At 49.9% G+C, this 21,548-nt stretch overlaps 2 protein-coding genes across 2 annotated transcripts in view; both read left to right on the top strand.

Annotated features, from left to right (window-relative positions):
* Window positions 1-18,972, top strand: part of ZHX2 (zinc fingers and homeoboxes 2) — a 99,113-nt gene extending 80,141 nt beyond the window's left edge. Inside the window, exons 3-4 of the mRNA XM_014591229.2 lie at window positions 1,995-4,731; window positions 17,733-18,972. Of these exons, the coding sequence (XP_014446715.1) occupies window positions 2,214-4,727 (2,514 nt within the window). The 5' untranslated portion in view covers window positions 1,995-2,213 and the 3' untranslated portion in view covers window positions 4,728-4,731; window positions 17,733-18,972. The remainder of the gene's footprint in view (window positions 1-1,994; window positions 4,732-17,732) is intronic.
* LOC102492617 (zinc fingers and homeoboxes protein 2) lies at window positions 5,375-18,972 on the top strand. The gene is made up of 2 exons (XM_006157523.2): window positions 5,375-7,598; window positions 17,733-18,972. The coding sequence occupies exon 1, from the start codon at window positions 5,375-5,377 to the stop codon at window positions 7,592-7,594; it is 2,220 nt and encodes a 739-aa protein (XP_006157585.1). The 3' UTR covers window positions 7,595-7,598; window positions 17,733-18,972.
* Window positions 18,973-21,548: the final 2,576 nt, after the last annotated feature.

The raw sequence follows: 21,548 nt of genomic DNA on the forward strand, positions 1-21,548 counted from the left end.
AGCAATTAAATCGTATTAACCATCAAGAAAATTGTAAAAGCATATTCATACAGTTCTCCTTTATCTAATTGGTAAGGGTTTTTTGGCCTTGTTTTTTGTGTTTTTGAGAGTCTCCCTATGTTACCCAGGCTGGCCATAGGAATATTTTATATAGGCTGGTCATGAGCTGAGCCCTGTCAGACATGGCCTGGAGAAAAGCTAAGTGAGGCAAAAACCTGGTCGTATGATTCAAGAGATTCATTTCCAGGCATCCACCCAAAGGTAGTTATGAGAAATGAAGACTTAAGAGGGTTTACAGCAATTCTGTTGGTAAAAGCCAAAGATTGGAAATAAATGCCTAACAGTCGTCAAAGGGCTGAATACATTATGTATGGTATATCCCTGCAGGGTAATAACATACAGCCATCTTTTGAATCCTTTGGATCATTCTTTTGCTCAAAATTTACAGAAATGGGGAGATGTTCAAATAAAATGAAGGAACTGTAAAACTCCAAGATTAGGAGTCTTCAGGAAGTTCAAAGATGGGCCAGTCCCATAACCTAGCGGTTAAGGGAAACATATCCCACATGACTGACAACAGTTTGAATCCTGGCCCCAGCAGTTAAAACAAAAGCAAAACCAAAAACAAAACACCGGGGACCATCAGGTGGCATGATTACATGGCTGGACTGCCATGTAGTCCACCACAGTTTGAGTCCCAGACTCAGCAGCTTAAAACTCACGCCAGGCACATGTGTATGTATGCCCAAAATCCTGAGAAGAGAATGGAGGAGAAGGTATAGCAGCCCGGCCATCCCCCCCCCCCCGGGGGGTGATTTCTCACTTTCTGTCTATCTGTCCCTCTGGTGAATGCACACATCCTAAACAAAAATCTCTCTCTTAAAACACACACACACACACACACACACACACACACTTGGCATGTGTGCCTACTTGCATGGATCCCAACAAGATGGAGAAATGGAGGAGAAGGGATTACAGTGCAACCACACTCTATTTGGAGTTACTTTCTTCCTTTCTCATTGTCTGTGTGTGGTGAGTGCATGTGCCCTCTGGCAATGGAAAAAAAATGTATAGAAAATGTGCATTATTGAAAAACTATGCATGAATTCAAAATTTTATGCACTAAAAGAAACCTGTACTTTTCCATGGACTTTTTGAAGTCCCTTTATTTTGGGGGTGTTTCTTTTTCTTTCTTTTTTTTTTCTTTTTCATACTCTTCGGCATTTTCTGTAGTGATTTTGCTTTCATGATAAGAAGGAAACATGTTTATATCCATTTTCTCATGCCCATAAAAATTCCACTCGCTGGCCCCAGGTAAGTGTCTGACTTCCAATGTGCCATAAATTAAAGCAGTGCACAAACCCAGCAGTAAGACACCAGCAGCAATCTATCTGCAGCATCCCTCCACCGTCCCACCTACCACTACCAAAGATCTCAGCACCTGCTCCTTTCAGTATCCCTTTGTCTCCAAGTGTGAAATAGTGACCCACATCCTTATTTGCTTGCTTTGGGCTTGTTTCTATTCCTTTCCCAGAAAAAAAAAGGAAGGGAAGACTGTGACCTTTCATGTTAATAGGCACTTCCTCTCCTGTCATCTGTGCTTATATGGGTTTTTTGTTTATTTGTTTTTAATTTTTCTAGGGAACATGCAGCTGGCTGAGAAAGAGAGCGAGAAGGAAAGTGAGAAGGCATCCCCCATGGGGCATGGTCATGTTGTAATCCCTTCTTCTCCACCTCTCCCTCCTTTTGGCATTTTGGGCACACACTCACACATCTATAGCATGTTTTCCAAGCTTCCAGATCTGGGACTTGAACTATGTAGTCGGCCAGGTGGGGTCCAGCTGCCCTAACCACCATGCCACTCTCTGGCCTGCTTATCTAGGTGTTGACTAGGTTGCCAGTTGGAATGGACCACGGGAATAGCTCAGAAAGTGATGCTAGTTTCTTGCATTGTGGAGAGACACTGACCTGTCTTTGTTCTTGTCCCACAGGTATGATGCTACCTGGCATGTTTAGGAACTGGTCCAGTTCCCGTTTTCTGTGCTGAAATCATTCTGAAAACTCAAACGGTAGACTACAGCCTTCAAGGGAAGCCAAAGCCATTCAAGGGGGAGTAAAGCCAAAAGCCTTTTATCTTATTTGTTCCAAGAATTTCACTGCCCCCTCCTTACACCCTTCCAAAAATAAGCCATCACGCACAGACAGACGGCATGGCAAGCAAACGGAAATCTACAACCCCATGCATGGTTCGGACATCACAAGTAGTAGAACAAGATGTGCCCGAGGAGGTAGACAGGGCCAAAGACAAAGGAACCGGCACACCACAGCCAGACGTGGCCAAGGACAGCTGGGCAGCAGAACCCGGAAACTCTTCCAAAGAAAATGAAGTGATAGAGGTGAAATCTACTGGGGAAAACCCATCCAAAAAACTCCAAGGTGGTTATGAATGCAAATACTGCCCCTACTCCACACAAAACCTGCACGAGTTCACAGAGCACGTTGACATGCAGCACCCCAATGTGATTCTCAACCCCCTCTACGTGTGTGCCGAGTGCAACTTCACAACCAAAAAGTATGACTCCTTGTCTGACCACAACTCCAAGTTCCATCCTGGGGAAACTAACTTCAAGCTGAAGTTGATCAAGCGCAATAATCAAACCGTCTTAGAGCAGTCCATCGAAGCCACCAACCATGTTGTATCCATCACCAACAGTGGCTCTGGAAGTGGTGACGGTGATCCCGGGATCCCAGTGAGTAAAACCCCCATCATGAAGCCTGGGAAACCTAAAGCGGATGCCAAGAAGGGGCCCAAGAAGCCCGAGGAGGCCACCCCTGAGAACCACGTGGAAGGGACTGCTCGCCTGGTGACAGACACAGCTGAGATCCTCTCGCGACTCGGGAGCGTGGAGCTCCTCCAAGACACATTAGGACACGTCATGCCTTCTGTACAGCTGCCACCAAATATCAACCTTGTCCCCAAGGTCCCTGTCCCACTAAATACTACCAAATACAACTCTGCCCTGGATACAAATGCCACCATGATCAACTCCTTCAACAAGTTCCCTTACCCGACCCAGGCTGAGTTGTCCTGGCTGACAGCTGCCTCCAAACACCCTGAGGAGCACATCAGAATCTGGTTTGCTACCCAGCGTTTAAAGCATGGCATCAGCTGGTCCCCCGAAGAGGTAGAGGAGGCCCGGAAGAAGATGTTCAACGGCACCATCCAGTCAGTGCCCCCGACGATCACAGTGCTGCCCGCCCAGTTGACCCCCACAAAGATGTCGCAGCCTATCCTGCAGTCAGCTCTACCATGCCAGATTCTTGGCCAGACCAGCCTGGTGCTGACTCAGGTGACGAGCGCGTCAACAACCGTCTCCTGCTCCCCCATCACACTCACTGTGGCTGGAGTGACCAACCACAGCCAGAAGAGACCTTTGACAACTCCCCAAGCTGCCCCTGAGCCCAAGCGTCCACACATCGCTCAGGTGCCAGAACCTCCACCCAAGGTGGCCAACCCCCCACTCACCGCGGCCAACGATCGCAAGAAGACGAAGGAGCAGATAGCCCATCTCAAGGCCAGCTTCCTGCAGAGCCAGTTCCCAGATGACAATGAGGTCTACCGACTCATCGACGTGACTGGGCTCGCCAGGGGTGAGATCAAGAAGTGGTTCAGTGACCACCGGTACCGGTGTCAGAGGGGCATCGTCCACATCACCAGCGAGTCCCTTGCCAAAGACCAGCTGGCCATCGCAGCCTCCCGACTCGGTCGCTCATACCAAGCATACCCAGACTTTGTGCCCCAAAAGTTCAAAGAGAAAAACCAGGGCCAGGTGAAAGTCCTGGAAGACAGCTTTTTGAAGAGCTCTTTTCCAACCCAAGCAGAACTAGATCGGCTAAGGGTGGAGACCAAGCTGAGCAGGAGAGAGATCGACTCGTGGTTCTCAGAGCGGCGGAAGCTTCGGGACTCCATGGAACAAGCTGTCTTGGATTCCATGGGGTCTGGCAAAAAAGGCCAAGATGCGGCAACCCCCAACGGTGCTCTGCCTCGACTTGACCAGATCTCCGGTGCCCAGTTAGCCAGTTCTTTGCCCAGTCCTTCACCAGCAATTACGAAAAGTCAAGAACAGCTTCATTTCCTGAGGCGCACCTTTGCAAGAACCCAGTGGCCTACTCCTCAGGAGTACGACCAGTTAGCAACCAAGACCGGCCTGGTCCGAACTGAGATTGTGCGTTGGTTCAAGGAGAACAGATGCCTGCTCAAAACTGGAACCTTAAAGTGGATGGAGCAGTATCAGCAGCAGCACATAGCGGATGACCACGGCTATGACACCGTGGCAAGGAAAGCCTCAAAACCCGTCGCCGGGAGCCCAAAGAACGGAAGTGAGGTGGTTCAGCAATATTACAAGGACCCCAAAAAGCTCTGCGAAGAGGACTTGGAGAAGTTGGTACCCAGATCAAAAGTGGGCAGTGAGCAAGCAAAAGATTATTTGCTAGCAAAGCCCTCAGAGGCCACCTCGGACAGGTCAGAGGGCAGCAGCCGGGATGGCCAGGGCAGCGACGAGAACGAGGAGTCAGGCGTTGTGGATTACGTGGAGGTGACCGTCGGAGAGGAGGACGCCATCTCAGACAGGTCGGATAGCTGGAGTCAGACGGCAGCAGAAGGTGCAAATGAGCTGGCCGACTCCGACTCCGACAGTGTCCCTGCTGAGGCTGGCCCGGTGTAGACAGGTAACTAACTAGCTGTGCTTGTTCACCCCAGGCCACTGGGGAGAGGGCTGGTCTTCCCTTCTGTTATTGCCCGACGAGGTGGGAGGGTGCAGAGATGTTAACACAGGTGATGCTTTCTTTTTCTTTCATTCATTTTGTTAATGATGATCAATATATATTGAACATAGCATTGACATGACAAATTTAACAGGGACAGCCTGACGTTTGGAATAGGTATCTATAGCTCCATGCAACCAACTCGCACATGCATCATCTCAGATACGTATCGTTTTTTGTGGTAGATGGGTTCCTTTTAAACGTTTCTTTAAAAAGGGGGCCAGCAGAGGGTGTAATGGTTATGTCGCTGGACTCCCACGTAGTTGACGGCTGTTGAGTCCCAGACCCATCGGCTTGAAGCTCATGCCAGGCGAGTGTGCGTGCATGCCTAAGATCCCAAGAAGAGAATGGAGAAGGGATTGAAGCGCGGCCATCGCCCCTGCAGGGTGATTTCTTGCTTCCTATCTCTCTGTCTCTCTGGCAAGCGCACCTACCCTGTAGCAAAAATCTCTCTCAAGATAAATAAATAAACGAAAAGGAAAGAAAATAGGGGCTGGTAATGTCACGTTATTTTGCAAGGCGGTGCTAGGGGTGATAGCCTCACTGCATGCAGCACCCCAATGTGATTCTCAACCCCCTCTACGTGTGTGCCGAGTGCAACTTCACAACCAAAAAGTATGACTCCTTGTCTGACCACAACTCCAAGTTCCATCCTGGGGAAACTAACTTCAAGCTGAAGTTGATCAAGCGCAATAATCAAACCGTCTTAGAGCAGTCCATCGAAGCCACCAACCATGTTGTATCCATCACCAACAGTGGCTCTGGAAGTGGTGACGGTGATCCCGGGATCCCAGTGAGTAAAACCCCCATCATGAAGCCTGGGAAACCTAAAGCGGATGCCAAGAAGGGGCCCAAGAAGCCCGAGGAGGCCACCCCTGAGAACCACGTGGAAGGGACTGCTCGCCTGGTGACAGACACAGCTGAGATCCTCTCGCGACTCGGGAGCGTGGAGCTCCTCCAAGACACATTAGGACACGTCATGCCTTCTGTACAGCTGCCACCAAATATCAACCTTGTCCCCAAGGTCCCTGTCCCACTAAATACTACCAAATACAACTCTGCCCTGGATACAAATGCCACCATGATCAACTCCTTCAACAAGTTCCCTTACCCGACCCAGGCTGAGTTGTCCTGGCTGACAGCTGCCTCCAAACACCCTGAGGAGCACATCAGAATCTGGTTTGCTACCCAGCGTTTAAAGCATGGCATCAGCTGGTCCCCCGAAGAGGTAGAGGAGGCCCGGAAGAAGATGTTCAACGGCACCATCCAGTCAGTGCCCCCGACGATCACAGTGCTGCCCGCCCAGTTGACCCCCACAAAGATGTCGCAGCCTATCCTGCAGTCAGCTCTACCATGCCAGATTCTTGGCCAGACCAGCCTGGTGCTGACTCAGGTGACGAGCGCGTCAACAACCGTCTCCTGCTCCCCCATCACACTCACTGTGGCTGGAGTGACCAACCACAGCCAGAAGAGACCTTTGACAACTCCCCAAGCTGCCCCTGAGCCCAAGCGTCCACACATCGCTCAGGTGCCAGAACCTCCACCCAAGGTGGCCAACCCCCCACTCACCGCGGCCAACGATCGCAAGAAGACGAAGGAGCAGATAGCCCATCTCAAGGCCAGCTTCCTGCAGAGCCAGTTCCCAGATGACAATGAGGTCTACCGACTCATCGACGTGACTGGGCTCGCCAGGGGTGAGATCAAGAAGTGGTTCAGTGACCACCGGTACCGGTGTCAGAGGGGCATCGTCCACATCACCAGCGAGTCCCTTGCCAAAGACCAGCTGGCCATCGCAGCCTCCCGACTCGGTCGCTCATACCAAGCATACCCAGACTTTGTGCCCCAAAAGTTCAAAGAGAAAAACCAGGGCCAGGTGAAAGTCCTGGAAGACAGCTTTTTGAAGAGCTCTTTTCCAACCCAAGCAGAACTAGATCGGCTAAGGGTGGAGACCAAGCTGAGCAGGAGAGAGATCGACTCGTGGTTCTCAGAGCGGCGGAAGCTTCGGGACTCCATGGAACAAGCTGTCTTGGATTCCATGGGGTCTGGCAAAAAAGGCCAAGATGCGGCAACCCCCAACGGTGCTCTGCCTCGACTTGACCAGATCTCCGGTGCCCAGTTAGCCAGTTCTTTGCCCAGTCCTTCACCAGCAATTACGAAAAGTCAAGAACAGCTTCATTTCCTGAGGCGCACCTTTGCAAGAACCCAGTGGCCTACTCCTCAGGAGTACGACCAGTTAGCAACCAAGACCGGCCTGGTCCGAACTGAGATTGTGCGTTGGTTCAAGGAGAACAGATGCCTGCTCAAAACTGGAACCTTAAAGTGGATGGAGCAGTATCAGCAGCAGCACATAGCGGATGACCACGGCTATGACACCGTGGCAAGGAAAGCCTCAAAACCCGTCGCCGGGAGCCCAAAGAACGGAAGTGAGGTGGTTCAGCAATATTACAAGGACCCCAAAAAGCTCTGCGAAGAGGACTTGGAGAAGTTGGTACCCAGATCAAAAGTGGGCAGTGAGCAAGCAAAAGATTATTTGCTAGCAAAGCCCTCAGAGGCCACCTCGGACAGGTCAGAGGGCAGCAGCCGGGATGGCCAGGGCAGCGACGAGAACGAGGAGTCAGGCGTTGTGGATTACGTGGAGGTGACCGTCGGAGAGGAGGACGCCATCTCAGACAGGTCGGATAGCTGGAGTCAGACGGCAGCAGAAGGTGCAAATGAGCTGGCCGACTCCGACTCCGACAGTGTCCCTGCTGAGGCTGGCCCGGTGTAGACAGGTAACTAACTAGCTGTGCTTGTTCACCCCAGGCCACTGGGGAGAGGGCTGGTCTTCCCTTCTGTTATTGCCCGACGAGGTGGGAGGGTGCAGAGATGTTAACACAGGTGATGCTTTCTTTTTCTTTCATTCATTTTGTTAATGATGATCAATATATATTGAACATAGCATTGACATGACAAATTTAACAGGGACAGCCTGACGTTTGGAATAGGTATCTATAGCTCCATGCAACCAACTCGCACATGCATCATCTCAGATACGTATCGTTTTTTGTGGTAGATGGGTTCCTTTTAAACGTTTCTTTAAAAAGGGGGCCAGCAGAGGGTGTAATGGTTATGTCGCTGGACTCCCACGTAGTTGACGGCTGTTGAGTCCCAGACCCATCGGCTTGAAGCTCATGCCAGGCGAGTGTGCGTGCATGCCTAAGATCCCAAGAAGAGAATGGAGAAGGGATTGAAGCGCGGCCATCGCCCCTGCAGGGTGATTTCTTGCTTCCTATCTCTCTGTCTCTCTGGCAAGCGCACCTACCCTGTAGCAAAAATCTCTCTCAAGATAAATAAATAAACGAAAAGGAAAGAAAATAGGGGCTGGTAATGTCACGTTATTTTGCAAGGCGGTGCTAGGGGTGATAGCCTCACTGCCTGGGGTCCTTCAAGCCTCCAGGGCTGGGATCTGGCTCCCTTAACTGCTTGGCTATGGAGTCAGCCTCAGGCCTGTCCATTCTAAAACTTGTTAGAATAACATGCAGTCTATAGGTTTCGCGTCTATGTGGTAAAAAACAAACATGGAAAGAATGTCTTGTCTTTTTTTTTTTTTCCTTTTGGATTTTATTTTGAAAAGTAAGTATAAATTTAGGGACCAGCAGTTAGCGTAATGGCTATGTCACTGAACTCCCACGTAGTCGACTGCAGTTCGAGTCCTGGACCCGGTGGCTTAAACTCACGCCGGGTGCCTGTGCGTGCGTGCCCAAGATCTCGAGAGGAGAATGGAGGAGAAAGAATTGCAGCGTGGCCATCCCCCCTGGGGGGTGATTTCTCGCTTTCTATCTCTCTGTCTCTCTCTCTGTCTGGCGAGTGCACATGCCCTATAGCAAAAAAAAACTCTCCAAAAGAAGAAAAAAAAAAAGTAAGTATAAATTTACTAAATCAGGTAGTTGAGGTTGTTTCTTTTAGCCAGAAAAGCTTTTAAAGTGCTTGCTATTTGCCTTGTTGTGCCTAAAGGCAGGTGCCACTCTGGTTAGGTCCCATAACCCCTTCAAACCTGGAAGAGACTGGTGTGTAAATTAGGCCTGTGGAGCCACAAAAGCTGGAAGGGAAGGTTACCATGGTTACTAATGGCCATGTCATCCACATAATGGGACATGCCACTGAAGCCCTTGGTGTGTGCTTGACAAGAGGTCAGTGCAATCGAGGCTGGAGCACTGCGTGCTTGGTGGAGGGTTCAGAAAAGGGAGATCGTGGTTGGGGGCACAAGGAGGGAGGGAAAGGTCCACTTTTGCCCGTCTATTCCAAGGGCTGCTTGGAACAAGGAAGCAGACAGATGATTTGCCCAGAAGGGCTTCTCCAGAGGAAGGGGCTTCCCCAGCCATCTTTTAAAACCATGAAATAAAGGCTAGAACCTCTGGAATGATTTATAAGGTCCCCAAAAAGAGCCCTGGAAATTTCTATCCCTCTGTATTTGTGAACTCAGTTGGCCATGTTGCTCATTAATTAATTCACTTATTCTGTAATCAAATAAGGCAATACATGAAAATCCTCTGAAAACCTTGTTTTAACCAGTTCTGTCAGCTATTAACAGGGCAAAGTAATGAGTGACCTATCCCAGAATGCCATTGAGTCTTCTTTCCAGAAGGAAATGCTCACAGGTCAAGGGTGAGGCTGTCACCCAGGGTGGGGAGGGGGCTGCTGGTGGGGAGGAGGGACAGCAGTGCACTGAACTCACCAAGAGCACCAGCCGTCCACCTCCACCAGGCCACCTCACTGTCTTCCTCTCCCTTGTCATTTTCCTGCTTTGGAAGACACCGCCATTCTAGCCCATAATACCTAGTCTCTCCCTTGTTGAAATAAAGAGCAGCTTGCCCTGTCTTCTATCCTGGATCTTTTCTCTTTGGAGGAGGGAACCGATACACACCTTATTCATCCAAGAGAACTTTAGAGTGCCCTCTGGGTGCTGGGCACACTACTGGTCTGTGTAGATTGGTCAGGATGGCCAAGACGCAGCCGTATCTAGATCTCAGTCTAGCAAAGGCGACATGGGTACCTGAGAACAGCGGCACGCCCGGCTGGATTGTTCCCTGAGAGTGTGCACTAAAGACCAGGAAACTCAGCGGGCAGAGAAGAGGCTCCTCCCGTGCAGGGTCTGGTTTAAGACCTGTCACCCCTCACATATGTATACCTTCTCCCCATTACGTTAAATGAAGAACGTTGAGGCTCAGGAGCCTGAAGTCCCTTGCCAGAGTTCACTCCGAGAGTCTAAGCTCAACTCCAAAATTCCAGCTGCTACCTTCACCCCGTCCAGATTTCTGACAATTTCTGACTCCTGATGATTAGGGATGGCTTCGCAGGAGACGTAAAGTTTGTGGCATGTCAAAAAACAGATTTGCTATGGTTCTGCTTGCTTAAAGTATGTAAGGCTAAGTGTGGCTTCTTGACCGCAATTTAAGATTCAAAATATATATGTCCCACACTCTGTTCCCATTAGCGGTCCAAGTACAGATATTTGAATGGAAGAAAGGAGGAAGGAGAAAACTAAGAAAATGCTCTCTCCCCACCAGACCGTTGAAGGCAGGAACCGCGTCGCACTGCTCTCTGAAAGCCCAGTGCAGATTCAGAGCAGATGCTCAATAACGGCTTACTGAACCACGCTAACAATTAGCAAAGATCATTGGTTTTCCGTTACCGGGATCCAGTATTTTGGCCCCTGGCCTTCTCCTCATTTTTTCCCATCACTCTTGGCCCCCGTGGATGAGAGCACCCAGAGGAGGAGGTGGGCCTAGTTTGCCTTCCACATGTGCACAGCCTGAGGGAAAGGTCTGTCCGGGATCCCTCACAGACACTTCCTGGGTGATGCTTCTCAGGGACTTCTCATTAGCCTTGCTTCCCTGTGCCTAATGGGGACTTAACTGATCCCGCTTCCCTTCACTCAGTTCTGGAGTTTCTCACCCGAGGGATTCACTGTGCTTTGAGCAGCCTGCAGCAACTTAACAGCCATGAAATCCAGCCCTCTCATTTTCCCAGGAAGAATGTGGGCCCCAAAGAGGCAAAGTAACTGGCCCAGAGTTATTCCTAATAAGTGGCTTGGTCTGTTCCTCCGGGAAGCCTCTGTGGGGTGCCTGCAGGGTGCTAGTTGTGGGGGCAGTGGTGCCCAGCATGCCCTGCCCTCAGGGAGCCCAAGGGCCAAAGGGAAGTGATGCTTTCAACAGATAATAAAGGGAAGTTGCCACACTGACAGGGCTTTGGAGGAAGGTTACGTGGTACCGTTAGAGTATGGGCAGGATTGGACCTGGCTAGGGGTTTAGGGAAGGCTTCTCTGCAGAAGTAATGGATTCATTGAAATCCAAAGGGTTAGACCCACAGGTAGGAGTTGGCCGGGCAGACAGGGCAGGAGAGCAGTCCAGGATGAAAAGGCAGCATCCTCAAAGGCCCTAGGGCAGAGGGAACTCGGCTCATCAGGGAAGGGTGGCCATTGTGAGTACGACTCAGGCAAGATGTGCAGAGTGGAACTCGGCTCATCAGGGAAGGGTGGCCATTATGAGTACAACTCAGGCAAGATGTGCAGAGTGAAGGAGGACTCCCATAGAATCACGTTTTCCTTTGAAATGCCCCTGCCTCGCCAATGAAGGAGACCCTGCGTGGTTCTCTGTGCACATCCCCATGGGTAGTCTGGAGCCCTCGGAAAGAAAGGAGCGAAGCAAAGTCGATTTGCAGAGGTCTGGCACTTAGACCCCCCCTCCCCTCATGGCAAATGGAATATGGATGGTGGAACATTCTAGAGCACCAGTATGCCCACCCATTTTGCTTCATTCTCTTTTCTTATTGAAACTATGTAAGCTTAGGGGACCAGCAGATGGCATAGCAGTAACATCGCTGGACTCTCACATGGCTGACCGTGGTTTGCATCTCAGACCTGGTGGATTAAAAATCACAACAGGCATGTATGTGTGCCTGCCCAAGACCGGGGGAGGAGAAGGGATTGAAGCGTGGCCATCCCCTCTGGTGGGTGATTTCTCACTTTGCTTCTCACTGCCTCTCTCTCTCTCTTATGTACACACACCCTTAGGCATCTTCAAAAAACAATTGTATAAAGTTCATACTTACTGTATTAGTCAGCAAGGCTACATAGCAGAATGCCACAGACCAGGTGATTCTGCACCAGAAACTAGTGTGTACAGTTCTGGAGGCTGGAAATTCACAGTAGGGCTGATTCCCGGCGAGGCCTCTTTTCTTGGCCTGCAGAGAGCTACCTTTTCACTATGTCTTCACGTGGTCTTTCCTCTGTGTCTTCTCACTCCTGGGGTCTCCTCCTCAGGTTCAGAATTAATTACTCCACTCTCAACTACCTCCTTAAAGGCCCTATCTTCAAATATATTTACTTTAGGTATCGAGGCTTAAACATATGAATTTAGGAGAATCCAGTTCAGTCCGTTACACTTACTAATAGAGGGATGAGGGTTAAATGGGAGTGTAAATGAAAGCCCCCAGCCCACGGCTGTGGCGTCAGCATCAGCACCTGCTGAGTGGACGCTGAATCTGAACTTGCTCCCTCCTCTGCAGGTGAAGAACATACGGCCGACTTCCGGCCTTTCTGTGACTCTGTGGGTCTCAACCTGGAGCTCCTGCCTTTGGCGTTAATCGCATCTCAGAGGGGTAGGGGTGGAGGGGCTGGGACTGCACTTTCCTTGCCAGGCGCTGTAAGGGGAAATGTTTAGCAGGTAATGGGCACTTGTAAATGAGTAATAAACCTCACTATGCTCCCCCAGCCTGAAAAGAAAGAACAGAAACATAACGGAGAGAGAAGAAACCACCGTCTCCGTGTTTGGTTTTCGTCCCCGTGGAGGACAGTGTTATTCTCTCCCAAGTCCTCAGGGCCTTCGGGGAAGCCCCGCAGGGAAAATTAAATGGAAACAGAAAGCTGTCGCGTGAGGAAAGAATTCTAGTTTTTCGCGTTTCTCCGATGAGTAAAATAACAAGGAAGAAATTTTGCTAAAGAATTAGATATGGCTATTTTGTTGTTGTTTTGTTTTCTAGAGACAGGGCCGAGCTATGTTGCCAGGCTGGCTTTAAACTCGCAATCCTCCGTCTCAGCCTCCCCGTAGCGGGAACTGCGGACACATGCCTCTGGGCCCAGCTTTACATAACACTTTTTAACATTCCAGGTTGAACCCATGATAAAAATGGATGGCTGTGGGGCCAGCAGGTGGCATAGTGAGGAAGGTGCAGGGATTCCCACATAGCTGATCACGGTTCAAGCCGCAGACCTGGTGGCTTAAAACTCATCCTGGGCGTGTAAACATGCGTGCCCCAAAATCCTGGGAGAAGAATGAGGAGAAGGGATTGTGGTGTGGCCATCGCCCCTGGGGGCTGATTTCTCACTTTATCATTCTCTCTCTCTGTCTCTCTGGTGAGCACATATGCCTTATAGAAAAAAGCTCTCTCTCAAGGAAAAAAAAGAAAGGGATTGCTGCAGGAGGCAGTGCGTCCTCCGTGTTGGAGCATGCTGGGAGAGGGCTGGAGGTCCCATTGGTAGAAATATCCCACAGAGAGCCAGAAGGAAAGGCCTAATGGCCTTGGTTCTCTGCAGAGTGACTGTCTGGCCAAGAGGGAGGACTGCAGTGGAAGTCCAGGGGAATCTGCAAGCGTCGTGCAGTCTGCGGCTCTGAGATACCCCAGGAAAACAACACACAGCAACGTGGACTTTGTCATCCACCTTGCAGAACGGCCCCCCTCTGACAGCACCATGCCCGCCTCCCATTTGGGATTCATTAAAGAAAGCTGTTGCGTGTCCTATGGGGCCAGATGCTGCAGGAGGGTGGCAGGGGTCAGTGGTAAACACTGTGGGCACCATCTGGGTCCTCCTGGGCCTCAGATTAGAGTTAACTTGGCAATTTGCAGTCAGCATGCCAGCAACCATGCCAGAAGGCATTTACCAAGGACGGTATCCGGGAGCAACAGCCTTCCTAAGGAAGTGGTACGCCACTCACATGCCCTCGGCTGTGTCCCCAGGGAGAAACTGCACCTTTGACAACATCCAGAGTAGAAAAAACTTGGCCTGTGAGCAGCAAGCTTGTGATGGTGGACCAGGGAGGGTGGCCCAAAGCAAAGCTAGAGCAGGGTCCTACAGGGCCCAGGCTCGGGATTGCTCAGCATCCCGCAAGGCCCAGGCTCAGGGGGGACCGGGGCTTTGTGTGAGGGCAGAGCGAGGGCAGGGAAGGACTGTAAGCAGAGGGACGAGTCATGACTGCACTGAGGCAGGACAGCCTCCACCAGGTGTGCCAGGGCCTCTGCCCAGGAGCATGGTTCTGAGACACACTCAGACGAGACCGTCTATTGTTGGTGGCCAGGAGAACTTGGGGAGTCAACGCACGTTGCTCTGGACAGCTTCCTAGATGTGAACATGGTGGGGCCATGGTGGACTCCTGCCTGGGTCATCATCCCAGCTGCTGCCCTAACAGTGACCTGTGGGACCCTTTCATTGGAGAAGAAATCAACTTGCCTCTGTTGTCCGCCTTACTCCAGTCCCCACCTGACTTGCTCCTGGGCTCGAGCCATGAGCAGACGCTCCTGGAAAGGGGCCAAGCCCTTGCCACCTGTTTCCAGCACCATCCTAGCCCCAACTTAGTGGCTGCTGCTCTGCTCCATGCCCGGGGAAAGGGCACAGGGAATTGAAGTTCAGGTGGCTCTGAAGGTGCTTCCAGGCCCAGAGCTATCCATACGCACAGTTGGGGTTTCTGCAAAAGCAAAAAAAAAAAAAAAAAAAAGATTGTTTTCCTTTTTCAGGTCATGCAATTGTGTGTGTGTTTGTATGTGTGTATGTGTTTGGTTGGAAGATTATGCATGCTTGTGTCCATAAGAAAGTACATAGTGAATCACAAAAACACATTATCAGAAAGAGAACCACGTTAATATTGAGGTTGCTCAGGAACCAGCAGTTAGCGTAATGGCTATGTTGCTGGACTCCCACGTAGTTGACCGCAGTTCGCATCCCGGACCCGGTGGCTTAAACTCACGCCAGGCGCGTGTGCGTGCGTGCCCAAGATCCCGAGAGGAGAATGGAGGAGAAGGGATTGCGGTGTGACCATCCCCCTGGGGGGGTGATTTCTCACTTTCTGTCTCTATGTCTCTCTCTGTCTGGCGAGCGCACATGCCCTATAGAGAAAAAAACTCTCAAAAAAAAAAAAATTGAGGTTGCTCTAAAAAGTGAAAGTTTTGCCAAACACTAGGAAAGGAGGCTTCAGTTTCTCTTATCAGAGATGGAGAAAGGAAAAGTGGGCATATTCACACACACAGGTGAGCTCCCTTACGCCTAAGGCCTAATTTATACCCAGCCTTCCTCGGAATAATGAAGCAACATTTCTCAAACCCCGGGCAGTGCCAGGACCTGTGTGCTTTGCACAGCCCACTCATAGCCCTCCCAGCAGCCTGTGGGTTCGGTATAATAGAGATTGGCTCAGAGAGACTGAGTACGCAGCGTCGGCAGACGGGAAGGGGCGGGTCATGCATGCCAGCTGTCCCCAACTCCACAGCTCTTTCCACTCTGCCCTGTAGCCCTGTACCGACCTTGTGGGGAGGAGGAAGAACAGCCATCCACCCTCCTTAGGGTCTTGTCTCCTGGGTCTGGAAAATTACTCAGGTGGGCATCAACCAGTGACACCTTCCCTTCCCAGAGCAGTGAAAGCCCCCCACTCCTGGGGGAGCCTGGCTCCTTGGGGAGCACAGGAGGAGGCTGGCTGTCCTCATGCAGGGGAATCCTTGGGCTCTGCCTGGGGTCTACAGTAAGGCCCGTGGTCCTCACTGCATGCCCAGCCCCTACCTGTGATCAGAAGTGCTCGCCCCTGTTGCCAGGTGGCTCCGTGCATGAAGAAGCGGGGTGTGCCTTGGACCCACATCAGGTGTCGGTGGGGGCAGCTCTGGGGTTGGATTGGCCAGTGGAGAATCGGGCCCCACCTCTAGTAGCTGCCCCACGTTAAGAATATTTACTCTCTCCAAGCCTTGATTTCTTTGCTGTAAGGTGTCCATAACATCATTTACCTGTTCAAATAAGTAGGGTGGGAGCCAACAGATGGCGTAATGGTTACATTGCTCGATTCCCACATAGTCGATCAAGGTTCAAGTCCCAGACCTAGCGATAAAACTCACACCAGGCGTGTATGTGTGCATGCCCAAAATCCCAAGAGGAGAATGGATTATAGGATGGCCAACCCCTCAGGGGTGAGTGGGGGGGGGTCTTGCTTTCTGTCTCTCTGTCTCTCTCTCTGACAAGTACATACTCACTATAGCAAAAATCTCTCCAAAAATAAATAAATAAGTAGGATGGGGGCCAGCCAGTGGTGTGGAGGTTAAGGCACTAAATCCACATGGCTTACTGTGCAGTTCAAGTTCTGGACCCAGAGGCTTGAAAATCATGCCAGATGTGTGTGCAGCATGCCCAAAATCCCAAGAAAATTGAAGGAGAAGGGATTGCAGCATGGTTATCCCCCCCAGGGGGTGATTTCTCACTTTCCCTCTCTCTGGCAAGAGTGCACACACCCTATAGCAAAAACTAAAAATAATAAGTGGGATAATCCCTATTGCCACTTAGTATTGGGCTGGGCTCCCGCTGAGCATGAGAAGCATTAGCTGCTGTCACTGTCATCACCCCTGTGGTCAGCCTGGTTCCCGACTGGGCCTCTCAGCAGTGGCCCGCAGGGATCCCTTCCCCCCCCCCCAAGCTTCCAGTTTTCCCTGGTGAACTCGAGTGATGTTGGCAATATCGCCTGGAAGGATCCCTGTAGCTCTTACAAGGTGGTGGCTCTGGCTGGATCCCTTTCCAGTGGTTGCACTCCTGGAATCATGTTTCTTTCCCAAGTTGGTTTCTTCACTCCGATATTCAGCCTTACTCCTCAGAGCGTCTGGGGAAGGGGGGACCTTTAACACCCAGACACAGGAACGAATGACAGTGTGGATGGTCTATTGATGCCGCTGGCTGAGAAGTCTCCTCTTCTTGCTCTGGGTCTCCAGTCCAAAAGCTACTTCTCAGGGCCTCCTTCTCAGGCACAGAAGTAGCTGAGCAGTAACACAGCCTTGCCAGGAGGGAGGCTGGAAAGAGCCAGTGGCTTCGAGAAACCACAGATTTGATAAGCATCTAGCCTGTCATGAAATCCCGTCCACATCTTTTTTTTTTAAATAGTTTTTTTGTTGGGCCCAGCAGATGGTGTAATGGTTACATTGTTGGACTCCTATGAAGTTGATTGCCGTTCAAGTCCTGGACCCGGCAGCTTAAAATTCACGCCTGGCACATGTGCGCACATGTCCTAGATTGCAGGAGGAGAATGGAGGAGAGGGGATTGCAGCGTGGCCATCGCCCCTGGGGGGTGATTTCTCACCTTCTGTCTCGCTCTGTCTTTCCAGCAAGCACATACGCCCTATCGCGAACATCTCTCCAAAGAAAAATAATAATAGTAACAATAACCGTTTTGGTAATCATTGTCACCCTCATTTTACAAAAACAAAAACTAAGCCCTAGAGAGATTAAGTCATATGGGTACAGTCCCTGAGTCATTAAGTGGAAAACTCAGCATCTGAATCCAGGTCTGAATGCCGGGGCCTCTGAAGAGCCACTGTGACTGAGTGCCTCTTCAGGAAATAATCCAATGAACTTGCCGTGATGAGTCACAGGCCACCACTTCACTTCCCAGAAAGCCAGCCGGAGCTTGGTGGCACATCCCATAATGTCGGTCTGCGCTCAGGAAGCACATCCTTTCTTGAAACAAGTCTCATACTTAAAGGTGTTTGTCACTCTTCCATGTCTGGGGAAGGCTTTGCAAGGGATCCTCCTGCCCCGGAAGACTCAGGAGGAAGCACGAGCTGCCCTCTGCCCCTGGCAATGGTGGTCCTTGTTGACATCTTGTCTCTCTGGGTTTATGTCATCCTTTCAGGGACGCCTGTCAGAACTGCTGTGCTGATGAAGGGGACGCTCTGTCTTTGAAGAAAGAAGAGAATTTTTCCCTCCTGGCCATGGGCCGCCCTCGCCCGTGACCCCCAAGTGGACTGCCCACGCTCCTGCGTGCCTGGGTGGTGTAGCACCCCAGCCGCTCCCGCGCACTGCCCCGAGGACCGGCAGGAATTGTTCATAGTGCCAAAGTCCTACTACTGCGTCTTCAGTGGGTTCCTGTAAATAGACTGCCCCTCTGCTCTGGCCCACACCTCTTGCTATACTGGAAAATTTGTACGATGTGGGGATTTTGTTACCTTTTTAATCAAGGGCAACTCCCTTTCCCAGCACTATCATTGGAAGGTGTTTTCCGGAAGGGAGGGCTAATCACATTGCTTTTCTCTTTCTCTTTTTTTTTTATTTGATTAATTTGGGGGAGGGGGTGTTAGTGCCATTATATATACTGGATTTTAGGTGGGGAGAATTTCTTTTTAAAGGTAGATTGAAATTTAGGAGATTTCTCAACAGGCAGAGCTGAAATTTGAGTTTTGTCTCCACTGGAGGAGAATTTACAGAGGGCAGACCTTCCTGATCAAATCCGTTCCCAGTCCTTCGCCTGGCTGCCTTTGGGAGAGTCCCTGTCTTAGACTCACGCAAGGCTTTCCAAACTGCCAGGAGGCGGGTCTGACCTGTGTGGCCCAGCCAGCTCTGGGAGAGCTCAACAGCAGGGCGAGCAGCATCATCACACAAGCTTTTAAAAACCAGCAGAAAGGGCTCCCACGTTTGTTAGCATTATTGTTACTTTTGTGATAATAAAAAAAAAAAAAAAAGACAAAAAAAAAAAAAAGCTCTTCCTATCTAGGTGGTACAAAGATGAACAGTTTTGGTTTTCATTTCTCTTCTTAACTGTCCTTTCTCGGTGTGGTAGTTGACAAATTTAAGCTTGATGCCTCACCGTGACTTGATTTTTGTTTGTTTATTTGTTTGTGTGTTTGTTTTGGGCCAATTTTAGACACCTGAGTGCACTTTTTTCCCAGACAGTCCCTAACTTTGAAAGAAGGAAAGCCGAGAGACGTATCTGGTGTAAATGTTGCAATACGAGTTGTGTTTTGCCATCTCCCTCCCGGCCCCCGTTTGAGTACACTGCACAGATAAAATGCTAGGGAGTTTGAATAAACCCGATTTTTCTAACTTGTTGCTCATTTGTTGTAACTCAATAAAGCAAAGACTAAACATTTTTATAACCTTTCCCTCCTCGTTCTTCATTGCTGTCTGGCTCCCGAGGGCTTGGCATAAGGGTTCCAACTCAGCCACCTCCTGTTTCAAATCCCTTATGGACACATTTCTCATTTCCATCCTGATGAGGTCCAACATCACAAGCAGAACTCTCAAAGAGGTATAAATGCTGAGGTTGGGACCGTTGCTGTATCTCTGCGACACAGAGAAGTAAGTCACAGGTCCTTCCTTCTCCGGGGTCTTGCGGATAGTCCTACAGCACTGCAGAGCAGAGCATCATGGGAACTGAGACGACCTTCAGGCTACACTCCAGCCAGCACCCAGGGGGCCCGAGGTGAGTCCCTTCCCCTATGAGCTGCTGGTGACTGCTGACTGGGATGCTGCTGTGTTGCCATTTCTCCAAAGTTTCTTAAAGAGTCCCTCCCTGCTGATATTGATATGTGACACTTGTGAAGACCAGTGGCCCCTGTTTAGAGTGTCTGATCCAGTAGGTCTGGGTGAGACCTGAGACGGTACATTGCTAACAGGCTTCAGGCGAGGCCGAGGCTGAGGTCCAGAGACCTCACTTTAGGAAACGCTAATCTATACGTTTTATTTTTACAGAAACTTACAAACTTTGAGCCAGTTTATCTAAACCAAGCACAAAGCATGCATTTATTCTTAAGAAAGGGAAAAGACCCTCCCTTTCTCCACTTCCTAAAAAATAGGAGTCACTGAAAAATAAGGGATTCAGAAGAGCCTGTCCTTCTCTGGAAGACACTCTCAGTCTCGTGCTCGGAAGTCTTTGATGTCTCTTATGGGCTCCCACCACACCTTCAGCTCTTCCCACAGCATTTACCACGCAGGGCTCACTGGGCTGAACTGAGCCCGAGGGCCATAGAGCTTCCTAACTGCACATCATCTCCAAATCCCCCTAAGTCTCCTTACCCATCAGCAAAGTCGGATAATAGGTAGGTATTCAGAAATAAAAATAATGGCCGTAGGGACCAGCTAGTGGTATGGTAGGTTAAGGCAATGAACTCCCACATGGCAGACCGCGGTTCAAGTCCCACATCTGATAGCTTGCTTTCTCAGTTTTCCTCTCTCTTTCTGATCAAATTAAAATAAGAAGAAGAATTAATAAAATAAATAATTCCTTTTAAAAATGGTTGTCTTTTGTCCCTCCTCTCAGACTCAAAACATAGTGGGTGGCTACCTGGCCCCTCTGAGGCCATCAGCTTCTAGGGACCTTCCCGAACTGTAAGGAAGGGAAGAGGCATCTGACAGGAAGGCACCAGGGATTCCCTCCTCCACGTCAGAGGGGAGAAGTTAGGAACCACCCCAGACCACCTCTTGATCCTAAAGAGTGCACAGTCTGGCTGCCCTATTAGCCCAAGCCTGCTTAACCCTAATTGGCCCTGTCCATTCCCATGTATTACAAGTCAGCCATACAGGCTAGTTTTGAACCTGTCAGGCTTGACTTGCCTCTAGCACCTTAAGGTCTGCCTTGCTAAGGTCATATATTTTTTTTTTTTCTTAAACTTTTCCAAAGACCATGTGCATGAGAGAGAAGGGGGAGAGAGAGAGACAGAAAGAGAGAATTCCTCATGGGGAATGGTCGTGCCTCAATCCCTTCTCCTCTACTTCTCCCTCCTTTCAAGATATTGGGCATATGTGCCCAGCAAGTTTCTCAGTCACTGAGTTTGGGACTCAGAACACACCGTTGGTAGTGGGGAATCCAGCCACCTTAACCACCAGGCCATGGGCCGGCCCAACCCGTTTGATTTTGTTTGTTTGTTTTTATTTGTTTTGCTATAAGGTACATGTACTTGTGAGAGAGAGAGAGAGAAAGAAAGAGAGAAAGAGAGAGAGAAATCACCTCCTAGGAGGGTGGTCATGCTGCGATCCCTTCTCCTCCATTTTCCTCTTGGGATTTTGGGCATGCACGTCCAGTGTGTTTTTCAAGCTGCTTGGTCTGGGACTCAAACCACATAGTTGGCAATGTGGGGTTCAACCACCTTAACCACTGTGCCACTGGCTTGACCCAATTTTGGGTTTTAAGAGGCATCCTATCCTCATGCCTTCAAGCCAACTGTACAGGGTCCACGTGAGTCTGCCAGACACAGCTTACTTCTTATCTTTCCTGGGCCACTGCCTGAAACTTTCCAAGTCTAGAGAGAGATACAGACATCCATATGCTGAAAATGCAAAGAGTGGCAAATAGAGTCAGCATAAGAAAATCTTCTTCAAGGTGCATCATAATCAAAATGTCGAAAGGCAAAGGCAAAATTCTAAAAATGGTAAGATAGAGGCATCAAATCACTTATAAAGGATAACCCATCTGACTATCCTCAGACTTATCAGCAGAAACCATGTAGGTCAAGAGGCAATGGGAGTGTTTATTTAAAAGGTGGTGGGGAGTGTGTGGAGAATCAGCCAAGAATACTATACCCAGCAAATCTATCCTCCAACTGGAAGGAAAAAAAAAATGATTTCAAGAGAAACAAAAACTGAAAGAATTCATCAACACTAGACCAGCTCTGCCAGAAATACATAAAGAAGTAGTATATCTGGAAACAAAAGGAAGAAAGAAAATAAGAAAACT

Source organism: Tupaia chinensis, unplaced genomic scaffold (genome assembly GCF_000334495.1).
Source record: "Tupaia chinensis unplaced genomic scaffold, TupChi_1.0 Scaffold000545_1, whole genome shotgun sequence".
In the NCBI taxonomy this organism is placed as follows: Eukaryota; Metazoa; Chordata; class Mammalia; order Scandentia; family Tupaiidae; genus Tupaia; species Tupaia belangeri.